The sequence below is a fragment of the Prunus dulcis genome, chromosome 7 (genome assembly GCF_902201215.1).
Source record: "Prunus dulcis chromosome 7, ALMONDv2, whole genome shotgun sequence".
Lineage (NCBI taxonomy): Eukaryota > Viridiplantae > Streptophyta > Magnoliopsida > Rosales > Rosaceae > Prunus > Prunus dulcis.
Genome location: NC_047656.1, coordinates 16,612,545 through 16,628,743, shown reverse-complemented (window position 1 = coordinate 16,628,743; position 16,199 = coordinate 16,612,545). Strand labels below are relative to the sequence as shown.

At 36.6% G+C, this 16,199-nt stretch overlaps 3 protein-coding genes across 3 annotated transcripts; all 3 read right to left on the bottom strand.

Moving 5' to 3' along the window:
* Nucleotides 1-66: 66 nt before the first annotated feature.
* Nucleotides 67-2,805, bottom strand: LOC117634667. Its single transcript, XM_034368850.1, has 6 exons — nucleotides 2,547-2,805; nucleotides 1,747-1,966; nucleotides 1,326-1,407; nucleotides 1,075-1,129; nucleotides 761-899; nucleotides 67-528 (listed from the first exon to the last, which is right to left on the bottom strand). Exons 2-6 carry the CDS (start codon nucleotides 1,918-1,920, stop codon nucleotides 427-429), a joined length of 552 nt encoding a protein of 183 aa, XP_034224741.1. The 5' UTR covers nucleotides 1,921-1,966; nucleotides 2,547-2,805; the 3' UTR covers nucleotides 67-426.
* Nucleotides 2,806-4,629: 1,824 nt separating this feature from the next.
* Nucleotides 4,630-7,198, bottom strand: LOC117633539 (WUSCHEL-related homeobox 13). Its single transcript, XM_034367178.1, has 3 exons — nucleotides 6,861-7,198; nucleotides 5,310-5,843; nucleotides 4,630-4,972 (listed from the first exon to the last, which is right to left on the bottom strand). Exons 1-3 carry the CDS (start codon nucleotides 7,069-7,071, stop codon nucleotides 4,890-4,892), a joined length of 828 nt encoding a protein of 275 aa, XP_034223069.1. The 5' UTR covers nucleotides 7,072-7,198; the 3' UTR covers nucleotides 4,630-4,889.
* A 2,387-nt stretch (nucleotides 7,199-9,585) lies between these two features.
* LOC117635179 lies at nucleotides 9,586-14,574 on the bottom strand. Its single transcript, XM_034369530.1, has 6 exons — nucleotides 14,316-14,574; nucleotides 13,629-13,845; nucleotides 13,352-13,425; nucleotides 11,070-12,773; nucleotides 10,784-10,949; nucleotides 9,586-10,566 (listed from the first exon to the last, which is right to left on the bottom strand). The coding sequence occupies exons 2-6, from the start codon at nucleotides 13,711-13,713 to the stop codon at nucleotides 9,935-9,937; spliced, it is 2,661 nt and encodes an 886-aa protein (XP_034225421.1). The 5' UTR covers nucleotides 13,714-13,845; nucleotides 14,316-14,574; the 3' UTR covers nucleotides 9,586-9,934.
* Nucleotides 14,575-16,199: the final 1,625 nt, after the last annotated feature.

Here is a 16,199-nt window from a genome sequence, read left to right as displayed (position 1 = left end):
ATTATAACAAGAGCGAAGGGAAGAAAGAGAGGATGAGAGGGGTGGAAAGAGCTATCAGTACACAAATGAGATTAACTCGACCACTAATTTGATTGCTATGTCAAAATGTTACCTTTCCAAATCAACGTTAAAGACAAACAAAGATGAGAACAAAATTTGAATTTACATTGATTTTGGCTACAATTAAATGAGCAAATTGTACAGTGTGATTTGTGTAACTGATCAAAATAGGAATCGCGTTTAATCTTGTACAAATCAAAACTTTCTACTTTCATCCTCCTCCTCCTCGCCCCTTTTGCAATAGAAGCCGTATCAATTGGAATACTAAACAACTATGCGATCTTGAAGAGGAGGCATTAGCTCTGCAAATTATTCTATGTTGCTTGAGCAGCAAATGGAGCTTCTAAATCATAATTAACATTTCCATCAACCATCTTCCATGGATGTGTTCGAGCTTCCTTTAATACCAGTGGCAGCACACAAGGCCTTCCAGATGGGGACCAACATTTTCATAGGGGGGCGTAATTCCTAGAAAGTGAATTCAACTTTCAAAAGCCAAGTAATAAATGCAAGAACAAGAGAAAAGGAAAATTTCTTTAAATCAATCACACCTTTCCATATACCACCTTTATAGCTTATTAAAGAAGTTACGTTAGAACATATGATCAGCACTTTCATCACATTTATCATTTATGCCTCCTAACAGCTTTCCAATAAGATATCTTCTCCAAGTCTTAAGTTAATAAAATGAATTATGTACCTTGAAAACCAACACCAATTCTGCTTCCCCGTGTACAATGAAAGACAGGCTCCAGTAACAAGTAACTGGAGTCACACATTCTAGTAGCACAGGTTTCAAAATCTTGTCCATAGGAACGAACCGACGAATAATCTTTCCACTGCATGGATAAAAAAGGAGGAAAAAGAGACTATTAGGAAACATGTGACTATACAGATCTCTAAAGTAAACACTCAAGTACAAATAATTTATACATGTAGTCCCACAAAATTGAAAATTCACACACATAATGTAAACAACAAAGAAAATATCCATAAAACAAAAATAGAAGCTACCTCACATAGTGAGTTTCTAGTTGAACTCCAAAGGCTGGCATAACCACAACGGACTCTGTCAGTAAGACATTAAACGGGTTAAAAAGATGACAAGAATAGTTCTTAAAAAGAAATAATAGTACAGGAAGTGCTCTATAGCAAACCTTCTTCTAATTGGAGAAAGAAAAAAAGAAAAAAAACACAGACACACACACACACACACAAAAGAAGTACCATCAGAGGACCAAAAGCCCCATCACTCGGATCCTCACCTTTCTCAACACTCTTCCGAAGCAACTTTACAAGGAATGCATCTAACAAGAGACTCCATAAAACAATGATCACTGATTTCTCCTGTTATTTGTAAGATCATCATGTCAAGTTTCTTATTATAGAAATCGGAATTTCAGACACCCAATACATTTTAATAAAACAGACATATAAAGTCAATCATAAAGTTTCTTTCAAGAACATGTATTCAATAAACCAATCCGAAATTGTACAATGGAAAATGGTAACTAAAAGTCTCTACCAATCTAATCTCAAGTTCCTAAGCTCCTAAATTAAGCTTGGGATGTTCTAATGAATGGGTAGGCATATACTCAGTAGGACCTCAAGAATAAAGATATAAACAGAAGAACATATAAAAAGCCTTATACTAGATATATGAAATTAAGAGGACATAAGGCATACCTTAACCAAGAAAAGGTAGAAGGCGGTAGCTAGAATAATGAGAGCGAAGAAGTATACAAAGAAACCCTTTGCACCACTCTTTCTAACAATGATGTGGTGCACGTCAACTGCTTCACGAGGCCACTTACAATCATGTAAATATTTATATCTTGAATTAGTTGATGAACCCACCATTCCCCCAAACTTAAAGTTTCATATAATTGTGCCCTTATACTTTCCTCTGCATATTCACAAAAGTACCAATTAGTAACATTGCAACCAAAAATATAAGGAAGAAAATCTTAATCAAGATAAATGTGTCATCCAGTGAAGCTTAATTTTAACATGAAAGGTTTTTTTTACGTTACACTGTAAAGCTCCCACCATTTTTCTTTTTGGGACAATCTGTAAAGCTCCCAATTGACTCAGCCAGTCCGAAATTTTTATAAAAAAAAAAAATGAAGCTACCAAGAACATTGAATTGCAGCATTGCCACTGAGCCCCAAATTACAATGCTTTAGCTATATTTCCACAATTGAGCAATCGTACAAGCATTTCCAGCATATGAATTGTTGACTTTTAGCCGCACTTTATATGAAACAATTGATAAAGGAAAATATAAAAAAAATACCCAATCTTCATTATCGGCAAAAAGATATGTACTTGTGAACAGACACGAAGACAGAAGATCAGTAGATCAGTAGAAGGCTCTGTGTTGTTTCCATGGATTTGGCACTGCATTGACATTGGTCATTACAATGCCAAATCCAGATTCCATGTCTATTTGCAAATTTATTTCAAAATGGCCCAAATCAACTTACCCAGACGTACTCCACTTTGAACCTCAATGGCGATCCGAAACCTGGCCCTGAAGCCTCTCAAATCCTATGCCTCCTTCTCTCTTCTGCAAACCCTAATTGTTAAATCATGGAAGACGATGACTGTGATACGCAGGTCTTAGTGTACGATGAGAAGAGAGAGAGTCTGCTGAAAGCCCTAATTCGAAACTTGTTGGAGCTGGAGCACTCTACCTTCGTACTTTACCACCATTTTCAGCTGCTCACTAACTAACTTGTGTGTTGCATTCTTATGCAAAACAATTTGCAACCATGTAATACAAATTAAATTAAATTAAATTATAAGTTATAACTACGTATTTGTAGCAATCTAATACATGTGAGATGATATGCTCAACTATGTGAATAATGAATATTAATTGTAATTAATTAAAAAAAACTATGTTCATTAGTAAATTTCATTCTCAACTAATAGCTATTAAAATGAGTCGTATATCAACATACATATTTAATAAGGTTGATATATTCAATAGACCAATGTGCGTCACCCGTAAATGTATCAATTATTGCGTGTAGATTACTACTGATTATAACATGTTGTTATTTACAATGGTTGTACATTAAAAAAATAAACAAGCGATAATTTAAATTATTAATTTATTTTACGAGAAGAGAAACTCAAACTTAGGTGTAAGGATGCGAATTTACTGTCCTAGCCAACTTACATATGTATTAAGCCCCTATCATTTTTTCAATATTCAATAAAATCTTCCCTCTACCATCACACAAATTAGAGAAAATGGGCATCACATGGATTAGAGAAAGGGGCAGCTGAAAAAAAGGCAACTCAAAATCAAAGTCACAGATAAGAGAAGGAATTGGTAGGGGTGGGCACGGTTCGGTTTGGACCGGTTTTTGCCTCAAATTAGAATCGATCCGATACTATTCATGCGGTTTGGTTCGGTTCGGTTTTAATTAAAAAAATTCAAAAAAAATCGGTTTTGAACCGGATTATAAAAATTATTTTTTTAAATTATTTTGTAATACAATTCTCAACTGAAATATTATTTTTTTACTTGAAAATTAACAAATTATTCAATTTCATATAATTAATAAATATTAAAGTGAGAAAAGAGAGATATTTTGACATTGAACTTGGATAAATATTAGGTTTTTTTAGTGAAATTAAAAATATAGCATTAAATATAAATATATATTGAAATTATATATTTTTTTAGTTTCACCGGTTCGGTTCGGCCCGGTTCTGAAGACATGGAACCGGATCCGAATCCGGTCCAAACCGGTCCGGTTCGGTTTTTGACCGGTTTTTGACTTTTTGGTCAACTCTGTTTTTTTCCGGTTTGGTTCGGTGTAGTTCGGCTCGGATTTCCGGTTTGCCGGTTTGAGTGCCCACCCCTAGGAATTGGTACATTTTGTCCCCAACAATTGATACCAGTCTTTTTTTTTCTTCTTTTTTTTTGGGTGATAAAAAAAAAAGTTTAGAGGAAGATTAGTTACTTTCACCACCAACACCAAGACAAATCCACAATTTCGAGCCAGGACTTACCTACGGTACCTAACTGTCATTTGCCATTGATGTGGATTTATGTAAGAAATTACAGATCGAGCACTAATGAGAACTACTGACAATGGAACCCGACTAGTAGGACTACACACAATACATGACCTTACCAATTGAACCAACTCTCATTGGCAATTGATACCAGTCTTTAACAATTGATTAAGAATGTTACAAATTACAATAGCAACCAGGGGTCTAGTGGCAATTAAACATTTTTACATTCCAGACCCCAACTGATCAATCAAAATAACGCTGGTGACCTTTTCATAATTGCACCTACGCCCCTCATGCCAGAGAATGCAATGATTGCACTCAACCTTCATTTTCAAATGGCAAAGACCTACTTTTTCTTTCTTTTTTTGGTGAAAACATACTTTTTCTTTCTTTAAAGACCAAACTTTATGTCATCTTTTCCATGATCCATTCCTTGAAAGGGCAAAATATTTAAACAGAATTAAAACACCTAAAATCTTTCCTTGGAAACAAAGATATATAATCAAAGTAGAAATTAAGTAGATCAAAGGGTTCTCAGCATTAAACATCTGATGTTCATTCTATTAACAATAACAAGAGGCAATGCAAAGATTGATCAGTCAAGACTCAAAACACAAAATCCCAACAGCAACTTTTCATATGTCATGCTAGACTAGTATATCACTATTATATCTATCTAACTCTCAACTTAAACTCAGCTGGAACCATAAACTCTGCTGCTAAGGTTAGGCTTCGTATGTTGCCATATTCAAACAGGACCAAACTCGATCTTGGAAATTGACGGATGAACGTCACCCCGTCATGCCGTAGTCTTCTGCCTGCTGAAAAAGATTGTAGTTGCCTGCTTCGATCTTTCCAGTCATGAGGTCATTTCCTACAAACATAAATACCGTTTCTGTTAAGAGTTTCACAAATTTCTAAAGTTCAATGCATATATATTTTGGATGTATTTAGATGAGAGAGCTAGGGGGAGGGAGCGCACTGACTTAACATCTTTACCTAAATCAATTGACAGAATGAATTTCTATCATCTTTGTTCATCCAAAGAAAAAAAAATCACCGAAAACATTGCTGGCTTATTTTCTTAACTTAAACTTTTGGGGTTCAGCTGAGAATGATTAAAGCTCTAATCAAATTGATTTAAATTTCAGTTGTTGATATATCAGATAGTAAGCGGAGAGTCAGAAAGAAAACTTAATATAACAACTTACTTGAGTTTGATAGCACTTCATCATAGAATGACATTTCGCTTAAATGTCTGGAAGTCCTTAAACCGCTGTTTGATGGGAACATTTTATCTGTCTTCGTGGTCTGTGGATCCAAGAAATGCAGGTCAGAACTTATCTCAGGACTCTGGAAACACAAATCTTCAGTCCTTTGAGCTGAGTTCTGCTGGGACTGAAACAGTTCCTCTGGTCTTGTTTTCTTGTCCTTTGGTGAGTCCACTTCTGTCTCTACTTCTGATTCAGCATGGTTACATGCTGCATTTTGTTGCTTCCTTTTTGATCGAGCACGCCGGTTCTGGAACCAATTGTAAACATTCGTTTCAGAAATTTGCCCGTGCTGGCTCAGTTCAGAGGTTATCTCTTTGATCTTTTGCTTGCTTGGGGTTCCATTCCCTTGTTCAAATAAGCGCTCCAGAATTTGTAGCTGCACAGGTGTTGGAGTCCACCTCTGTCTGGCAGTAATTTTGTGTCCCGCAGATGTCATCAGCGGGTCGCAGTACAGATTTCCCATCCGGACACCTGATAGAGCAAGTGCACAAGTTTTGTTCAAATCAAATATGGTGTCATTTCAGATACTATAAGCTGATAAATTCTCTCCCTTATGGAAAGATTATCAAAGCTTTCAAAGTACGACACGATAAACAGAACAAAATTACGGGTAGTATCCTAATAACTTCAACAGAACTAGTTGAATTTTAAGATCAGTTTAGTTTCAGTTTCAGTTTCAGTTTCAGAAAGAGAATGAAATGAAAATGTGGCATGTGATTGTTGCAGAAAGAATGATCACATAGAGTCACACGCTCTACAAATCCTATCACACAGGCACTCCTCACCCATGTATACTCAGTAAAAGGTATTGAGTATGTTCTTCTGTGCAAGGAAAAGCAAGCAAAACAAATTGGCTGAAGAAATGACTGACTGATCTGAAATCTACACAACAAATTTCAGAATGTGTACGATCCAAATAAAGTTTAGAGGAAAGAGTTCAAGCCCGTGTGCAAAATAGAATGGAGAAACCAGATGATACTCTCAAATCAAATAACATTGTTGCTTTTAGAGTAAGGTTGAAATTCAACCAACCCAAAAAAATTGAAATTCAAAATAGAAAATTATCAGCTTTTCCCTGTGATTTATGCCGCCAAATTTGGAGAAAGAAGTTCTCTTAACAAACACCAAACAAACTAGAGATCAATGGTAAGAAAGATCAACCAAAATGAGGCCCCCCCAAAAAAATGATAAATGAGAGACTAACCAGGCCGGGAAACAAACAAGCATCGATAATCATGCAGAAGAAAGCCAGAAATGATACTAGAAAGAAGAAAAAAAACAATAGCCTCCAACTCCAAGGACAAATTGACAGGCATGATCTGAATTCCAAACTAAAAAAGGCCAAAGGGAAAAAGAAAGTTCCTTCATTTGGATAACGACAAACGAATCAGAGAAAAACCCATCACAGAACAAAAACAAAGACTACAATAAAAAATTGAAAAAACTAGAAGAGAAACAGAACAGTGAGAACAGTGAGAACAGAGAGACCTGCAAGATCTTGCTGGGCTGTAAGGTTCTTGTGCATCTCAACAAGCTGCTCACAAATGGAGGCATAAACAGCAATTTGCTTGCGAAGAGTCTCCAATTGCTCATCAGTCATCACCTTCACATACAACACTCCTCCATTCCCATTCCCATTCCCATTCGCCTGCCCATCCATTTCATGCTCTTTCTGTTGCAGCTTCTCCCACTCCATCATCCTCAAAATACCCACAAACACACAACTCTCTCTCTCTCTGTCTCTCTTTCTCTCACTCACTCTGCGTGTTCAAACTGAGACAGTGCTTGTTCTTAGCAAAGAAGAAGAACAAAGATAACGAGAAAGTAAAGAATGAGACAAAAAGAGGCAGAAAAAATATAAAGACAAGGGCCGGAGAGTGTAGAAAAAGAAAGAATTAGTGGGTGGGTGCAGTGTTCCCATGTGTGTGCTTTACCATTCATATGCTGTTCCTTCTTCTTCCTTTTTTTCTTTAAAAAATAAGTTTTTTTAAAAAACAGTTTTCTCGGATCCTAAGAAATCTGTGATTGATAATAAATATGATTTACCTACCCATTTTACATATGATTTTCTTTTGTAATAATCAATCATCATATCCTTATTTTGGAAGAAAGTACAAATAAAGAAACTCAAGGAAAAAAATTTGCGTAATTATCGAGTTACCACAACTCATCACACATTGAGTAAACTGCAACCCATCATTACAGTGATTTTGTGTCTTGTCTCTCACTCCCTATTAGGATCAGTAACTAGTTTATTTCTTAACGCGTAAAATAAAAGAGATAAACACATAAAATACATCCCGAAACATATTTAACCGTTAATATGTTATTTATAACCAGATACATAAAAATCATACGTGCACATGAGCAACTAACAGTAAGATTATGTAAAAACATTAGCAAATATATTGAAACATTTATCTAAGAATTTAAAGTAGCATGATGATGGGAGGGAGGTAGTAGGCCCAGTAAATAGGAAGAGAGAGAGTGAGGTGCCTAATTAGTGCACTGTGCGCCACATAAAGAGAGATGGATAGATAGATTCTTCAATCTTGGTCTTGGTTTTGGAGCACCGTGCTCTGCTGCGCAGCTGCCTGCTGCTACAGTACTTGTACTGCCACTTCTATCTGACATTATGTGATTGTTCTGTCAGAGCTTGTTCTTCTGTCACTTTGTCTGACAAGCTTCATTTTACTGTACAAGAACTAGAGAACCCATCACACGAAAAGTGAGCAAGTACTTTCTTGGACTGGATTTTCTCTTCTATTTTTTTCATGACTTCTAGGGTTAGCTGAGTTTTAGGTTAGGTCCAAGACCAATAGCTTCCACAAATCATTCGTGTCTAATTTAAGGATTCTACATGCTTCAATGCTTTGGACAATTTGGATTGAAATTACTAATGGGTTAAACCTGAAATGTACTATTATGAGATATTTCACCTTACGAGTAACAGTGACATATAGCACACACTACATGGATAATTTGTAAAATGTGGCCGAACTGCTCAATACTAGTATTTTTGCTAAGGTTATTGATGGTTAATGTGATCTTACTTACACATGAGCACTTCAATAAGAACCCAGATGCAAGTTTGGTACAAGAGTTTGGCTTCTACCTGTCAACATATATAAAAAGGTTTTTCTTCTTTCTTGAAAAAAAAAAAAACAAAGGTTTTTCTTCACATGCATGTGATCCACAAATTCATGTGTGTCATGACATGATGTGCATTTAAATATAGAGAAAAATGTAAATGAAGTGTATTTGGAACAGAATCCGTGCTTTGATGCTGCCTTAAAAAATTAATTAATTAAATTGTGACTAATGCATTCAATTGGTCTTTGGCCTAATCATGCCCATTGTTTTATTTATCCAGGAAAAAAAAATTTGACTAGGATTTGAGTTTAGTATAAGCAAATGACATTGTTTGTGACAACTTAGCCTCATTAGAATTGAGGAGACAATGCATGTGCACCGTCACCACTGGGTCAAAAATGGAGGGCGACCCGACCCACAACAGAAAACTACGTAAATTTGATCCTGCTGCTGAGGCTTAGAAACCATTCACTTACCATGTGATTCTTCCACAGTTGGTCTTAGTTGAGGGGTTGGTTGGCTATGGATAATCATTTTTTGTCCCTTAATTGGATTTGGCATTTAAGCCCAAGAAGAGGGTGTGTTTGGTTTGGTGTGGTGCTTGTTGCCTGTATCTATCTTCAAGATCCCAATTTGAACAAGCAAGTGTTTTGGGCACAAGGAAGGGGAGGAATTGGTGCAATTTTCTTTGCTGAATTCAAAACACACTCATTTTTCAACCATGGGCTGCTAAGGGTCAAGTTAAAAGTGAAGGATTCTAACAAGAGTGGGACCAATCTTAGCTGCTAGTTGAAAATTCATAATGATCATCCACCACTAATTATTTTTTTTGGGACAGTTTTAATATTCTAAATTACCATAATGTATCGGAAAAGAATTCAATGCAAAGATGTAGGTACATTGCCTTGACTAACTGATATATTTGTTTAGGTTTTTATTGGCTCAGCCTTTTGGTCAGATAAAAAGCTGGAATCCAAGTTCTCATGGGCCTGTACTTACTTGGGTTCTAAGTTATAACTGGGACATAACAATTGGGTGCACCTAACAATGCCTCAAAGCCCTATTACTATTAGTCCAATTCAGAATGAACACAGATAACCAAACAATAATATGCAGGAACTAGATCCCATGCTTCTTGTTAATATTATAAAACACTATTGTTAGATAACACAAAAACAAACAAGTTGCTCCAACAAATTGGATATGAAGATTTTCTCTGAAAGAAAAAGAGAGAACTAAAATACATGTATCCAATGTACACACTACATATATGTATAACTCCAACCACTCAACCTATTTCCTATCTCACAAACAAACACAAAGAAGAAGATATATACAAGCATATGCAATCTCCCATGAACACTCAAACTATTACTAAACAAACATGGCAGTCCATGTAATCATGTATTTACTTGCTTCCGTATATATGAGACTGACTCTACTAAAAAAAGCTTCAAACTTGCACTCCATCATAACTGCATATCATCCAAAATTTCCTGAACAAGATCTTCCGTGATCAGGCTTTCCATCTCTCCTCCCAGAGCATTAATGTCATCGTCAATCAGTCCCGACCAAGGACTCGATCCAAGATCCCGGGAGACCATGTCGTCAACTGAGTAATAGGGTCCATCAGTTGGAGGGTGTAGGCGCTCATGGATAATTTGCCACACACAATTTAACAACTTCTTACCACGTAAAGGTGGCAGCACAGATGAACCTATAATTTTTCTCCTAAACTTAGACATGCTTCTAGGTGGTCCAAGAACAGTTGAAAGAGCTTCGTTCAACAAATCACGTAACACCTTGTGGTCTACCTTTTCATTGTGATCGTTTGCTGAGCTATCATCTTTCTTGGCCAATTTTTTGTGAGATTCTTCCACTTCTTCGAACACTGAGTTGCTGATGGGCTTTGAAAATGTGTCCCATCTCGCTAATGATTTCTCAAATGACCCATCATACAAACCACAAGCAACAAGCAAATCTCGTATGTAAGCCTCTGCTGGGTCCTCTAACCCAACCATTTCAGTCTCGACCACTTTCTGTTCATCTTTTATGTCCTCAGGCTCATCAGACTCAAGTTGATTCAGTTGCCTTCGCAGCTCTGTAAAATCAGCATCAGACAATTAGATGATTATGTCACTTGTCAGTTTACACTTCTGTCTAATTTCATAGTAGTCATTCATGCCTCATAAACACAGAAACATATACAATCACAAAAGGTAAATTTGGGAGTAATGTCCAGTAAACAATGCACCACATTCATACTTATCACCCATTTGTCACTTCAGAACAGAATGCGTAGAAAGAAACATCCGTACCATTCAGATTATCGCTGATGTCTCTGAAAGCCCGAGGAACAATATTATCCTCTCTTGGAGTTGCAGGAGTTGATATTGGACTAAGATAATCAGTTGGCCTCCAAAAATCTTCCCTAGCACTGCTGCAAACAGATGCAGGACTAGGAGGGACCTCAGTGAAATTCTCCTAAGACCATGTGCGAAAATATATTTAGATCAAAGAACTACAAGAGATAGAAAGCAATTGAATCCATTGATTCATTGATGAATTAGTAATATGCATAGATAAGATAAAGTATCCTCTTACATGTCTCTCTCCGGAGTTCATAATCACTGTTGGCCCACTCATGATATCCTTCATAGGATAATGGTTACGATGTGATTCCGCAATTGATTGAATTTTTTTGCCAAACAGCCTCCCCCTAAGAGTAAAACTGTACCTGAAATTGGAAACTTTTTCTTTAAAATTAAACCTTTCTTTCTTCTGATGTTTCATCTCCATGGACATGTGGTCAATGCCTTCATGCTTCCTCTGGATGTGAGCACCAGTTAAAACATGACGGTCCTCCAGAAGAAGTTTCCCAAAAGATGTTCCGGGTACTGGGGCTGATAAAGACCTAATGAGGTTTCTAGGGGACAACTCTCTATCAAGCACCTCATTATCATGTGGTCCATGTCTGAATGATCTTGTTTTTTCATGTTCATCTTTCACTATTCCCCTTTCCCAGCAACTCATGTCTTTTTGAGCTTCCAGAGTATCTCCCACTTGTTTTAGTCTGGCCCTATCATTGTCATATGCAGATAAACTAGAGCTTCCAGAAACTAATACAGGAACACCAAGATCTGTTTCTCTTTTTGAAGCACTTCTTAGTCTCTCTAAGAAGATCCTTCTAGTATCTCTATGTATGAATTCTGGGGAACCTGGTCCATTGAACTGAATTTCGCTTCTGTATGATTTTGTTGATTCTGACCTGAGCAAATTCATTCCAAGGTCCCTAGTTACACTTTCTCTAACCTGGTTTGCTATGTGTCGAGCAATTTTCTTAGGAGCTGATGGCTGTTCACTATATGGAGTCTCAACTCCACTTCCTTGGACAACAGAACCCCTTTTATGCATTTTCCCTTGCAGTTCACATTTTAGCCGTTCCTTCACCTCCTCAAGAAAATTTTCTATGCCACCCCTCTGCTCTAAAGTGTTTGAAGAACCTATCCAAGTCTCTTCCTGGTTACAAAGTCTATCAGGACCAGGTTTTAAGATAACTATCCTTGTAGGAGCAGAAGATGCGTCCAATCTCTTTTTAGAAGTCATGGAAGATTGCTCAAAGTCTAAGCTCATGGTTCTTCTGCTTCTTGAAGAAAAAGGTCCCTCATGCTCAGCTGGGAATAATTCTGTCTTATCTCCATGACATTGCAAAACACGTCCTTCATGTGAGATTGTTTTTAGTGCATAATCCTTAGGTTCTACAGTTTTCTCAATTGCTGTACGCCCTGAAAGTGCCACCTTTTCCTTGTTGAGGTCCTCTCGACCAAGCAAACGTCCTGGGGTTCTGTCAACTTCGACAATCCTTGAACATTCCCTAAACCTGGCAGCTTGCCATGCTTCAAATTCTTTCTTGAACTTTTTTAGTTCCTCCTCTTGAGGATGTTCTTTACGCCTTGGATTTTCAATTTTCTGGTCATCACCCCACCTAGTAGCATCTCTATCGTTATTATGATAATAAGAATCAAGATCGATCTGCCTGGAGGACTTTAAGTTAGAAGGGTCATGGGCAGCTGAGCTCCTTCCATTCGTTTCCTTCTTTGAAGATTTCATTCTCCTATTTTCACTCTTTTCCTCAATAGGCTGAACTGCAGATTTTGTATCCAATGGAAACATATCCATCCCCATGAGTCGGGCCACAATGTTTGGTGCATTTTGTCTGGTACTTGAATGTTTTGATATTTCCTCATTGATCAATTTCTTCATTGAACTTTCAAGAGGATAATTCTTTTTGGACCAATTTTCTTCAATCTGATACAATACAAGTATTGAAAATTCATCACAAAAATACAATTAAATGTGATTGGAGAGAGAGAGAGCACTACACAAATTTTTTTATAAAGGATATTCTGATCACTCATTGAACTAAGTAGCTGGATTTGGAAATTTACTCAAAAAGTCTGACATGATGCAATTTGGTAGAAGAAACACAGTATGAAAGAAGAAAATATTTCTAAAGAAAGATCACTGATGCATACAAGAAATCAGATTTTGTTATACAACCAGAAAATGCATGATTACAACAAGAGTTTAGTCCCACCTAATTAGAAGCAGATCCTTCCTGTAACGACCAAATTTTTTTACTAAATCAAGTAGCAAATGAGTTTTACAAATTTGCGAAAAGATGCATAGAGAAAACCCAAAATAGTCCTACTGTGAAGCTCAGAAAAATTCATACCCAAGACTCACAATGTATCATGTATCACAAGAATCATATTACAAACAACCGGAAACACCACATTCTCATGACTCTGAAAGCGCAGCATCCACAGAATCAAACCACCTAAGCCACAGGACATGCAACAAGAAGGCATGTGATGAAAAATTACCGGTAAATCTCCCACATCACAATAGCTCTGAGGTTCTACTTGCAGCTCCAGGCTATTTCGTGGAGCTTCCAGGCCTGCAATGTGTTCAAACAGCCTACTGTATCAGCTGAGTAAGTAAATAGACAGAAACAGTTCAACTATTCAAGTTATTATCATGATTCTTTTGTCTCAATGATTGTCTGAGAGAGAACCATTTGTGTCATTCACAAGTGGGACCTTCCTTCCCATACACACTTTAGACTTTTTCTTGTTGCATAGAGAGAACAGTAAAACTCACCGCCATCATGCTTCTTATGAGTAAAAAGTTTTCTGGCCATGCTGCCTTGATTGAAATCAAAAAGGTGCAATAAGCCTCCTCCCATGCAGCCACAAGATCTACCAGAAGAATATCATTCCCTTTGCAGTGCTCTGTGTCTTACCCCATTCGTACCGGAATTAAATGCCTTTTATCCATCAAAAGAATAAGCTGGCACTTTAAGCAGTCTGTTTATAACCTGAAAAACCAAGATAAGCCCAGATTTCACTTGATGAGTAACCTCCCCTAATGGGTTTTTCTTTTACAGCACAAAAAGCAGACTTTACAGCGAAGCGAAATGAAGGGCCAGCCCAGCACACAAAGTTATTGTAATAAGAGAGCAATAATTAAAAATGGCTTCAATTCATCAATTGCATTTCATGCAAACAAAAAGTTAAAAACCCAGAAATTAAAATAAGAACAGAGAAATATCAATTCTAATTCCAAACAAAGTTAATCAGAAAAAAAAAAAAAAATTATGCATATTTTGTGAAACACATGAAGAACATAAACAGAATTCATCTATCAATTCAAAACCATTAGACACAAGAAACCCAGTAACTGTTTAGCTCTGAAAAATGCAGGGAGCTAAAGAAACAAACTTCCTGAATCTATATGATTTCTGTTGAGTGTGTGAAGGAACCCAGATAATTCAAAGCTCTATCTCACCGTTTTCTGCACTTGTTTCTCGGCAGCAACCAAACATGCCAGTGGGCTTCTGAAGTTGAGAGAGACCAACAGAAATGTCAGTTTCAAAAAAAACAATGATGATTTATGAGGGAATTTGAATTATATGGAAATGAGTGTGGGAAACTAAGGATGGAGAAAAAGTCTTTTTCCTGTAACACAAAAGTGTGAGAGAGATATCAATGAGAAAATAAACGGAAATTCAAAGCTACGAGGAGTTTTGAGTACGGTTGGATCTTTTTAATATAATAATGATAAAAATATCTTCAATAATTATAATAATGCGGAACAGAGAAAGCTACTGCTTTTGTCATTGGCTGGAATGGAATAAAACGACCAGAAAGCGAAGCTTCCATTTGCTACACAATGTTAATTTTCTTTTTAAGTAACTTTTAAAGTTTCCGACATAGGTGAATTGGTATGAATTCGATTGAAATTTACACCTGTGCTAAAAAGTAATATGAATTTGTATTTCCCAATTTAACCGAGCCTAACAGCGTAGCCATGTGATTAAAGATGACTTTATTCATGTCAGATGCAACTAACGATTTATTATCTAACGGTTTCTTATCCTCAATTACCACATGTACAATGTTAACTAATATTCATTTTGCATGACATATGACAATGCCATTCAATCTAATAATCTCGTTATACTAATTGTATGTACTTAGAGAATTAGTCAAGTTTAGAAATTTCAGTATCCCGAAATCGTAGGAAGAAGAATAAAGAAGAAGATAATTAGCTTACCCAATTAAACCTTAACCATGTGCATGTATCCACTTTGGTATTGTCTAATCCATAGCTTGACTTTACAAACATGCTCGGTCCACAAATTGAATGTGGCAATTATTAAGTGGTACCACCTGAACTTATCAATATTTACCAAAATCTCTTATAATAAAAATTTATACAAAATAAATAGAAAATACAATTTCTGTCATTTTACGTGACAGTCATTTTCCAACTTCTTTGTAATTTAGTACCTTGTCTTTGTTTGGAATTTATCGTTACCATTCATTCTTCTGCATCAAATTAAGCCCAAATCAAAAATAAATTATAGAAATTATAAAAATAAAATAAAATAAAATAGCAATTTGATGTGATCGGATGTAGGCTTGCAGCACGTAACCAACAGCTCACAGACAGTTGCTTTTGATGCGCACGACACGTCCATTTGGCGCCACAATGAACGGGTTTTCGTGTCGTCAATTTGATCGCATGAGGAATGTGTTTCCACATTTTTATATGTGTTTCCTTCTATTGCGCGCACGGTGCGCATTGCACGCGCTGTGCCGACGTGGCGCTTCCCAAGCGTTACGCGCCAATGTGCGCCTCTGAGTTCGCGCCTGTAGATTCACGGAACAGAGAGAGGTATTGTTGTTGGATTTTTCCGCGTGGTGCTGGCGTTTGGCAACTAGCGTGGGCTAGTCCCGGTCGACCGCGAATCGATGATAGCTCTAGCGCTACCATATGAAGGCACCAAATATTGATCCAAGTCAATTTCAGTGTCAATGTATTTCACTAAGCACTTTGAATTTGCTTGATACAACGAAGAGTTTGTGCTAATGAGAGTTGTTTTGCAAGTGCAAGGGGTCGTCAATCTCGTTAATTTATTGTGAGATACACTTACATCAACAGTTGACAATCACTCACGAGCGCGTAAACGACTATCCATAACATTAACATTAACATCAAATCAAATAAGTTAATTTGATTTCATTTTTGGTAATCAATCTTATAGTAGTGTCTCTTCAAGTATTGAAATGTCATGTACTCTAAAAGCACTTGAAACACATTCTTAAATTCCATAGTAACTTTATAAAAACTCTCTTCGGTAAATATCAAAGTATAAAATAAAAAATA

Excerpts from the sequence above, each read along its gene's own strand:
- LOC117634667 (XM_034368850.1), bottom strand. The coding sequence starts at position 1,920 with ATGGTGGGTTCATCAACTAATTCAAGATATAAATATTTACATGATTGT. Across the intron at positions 1,130-1,325 it reads TCGGAAGAGTGTTGAGAAAG|AGTCCGTTGTGGTTATGCCA; the intron begins GTGAGGATCCGA and ends TCTTACTGACAG. Across the intron at positions 900-1,074 it reads CTAGAAACTCACTATGTGAG|TGGAAAGATTATTCGTCGGT; the intron begins GTAGCTTCTATT and ends TTATCCATGCAG.
- LOC117633539 (XM_034367178.1), bottom strand. The coding sequence starts at position 7,071 with ATGATGGAGTGGGAGAAGCTGCAACAGAAAGAGCATGAAATGGATGGG. Across the intron at positions 5,844-6,860 it reads AGCCCAGCAAGATCTTGCAG|GTGTCCGGATGGGAAATCTG; the intron begins GTCTCTCTGTTC and ends TTGCTCTATCAG. Across the intron at positions 4,973-5,309 it reads TGAAGTGCTATCAAACTCAA|GAAATGACCTCATGACTGGA; the intron begins GTAAGTTGTTAT and ends TTATGTTTGTAG.
- LOC117635179 (XM_034369530.1), bottom strand. The coding sequence starts at position 13,713 with ATGGGAGGAGGCTTATTGCACCTTTTTGATTTCAATCAAGGCAGCATG. Across the intron at positions 13,426-13,628 it reads TCATAAGAAGCATGATGGCG|GCCTGGAAGCTCCACGAAAT; the intron begins GTGAGTTTTACT and ends AACACATTGCAG. Across the intron at positions 12,774-13,351 it reads GTGATGTGGGAGATTTACCG|ATTGAAGAAAATTGGTCCAA; the intron begins GTAATTTTTCAT and ends GTATTGTATCAG.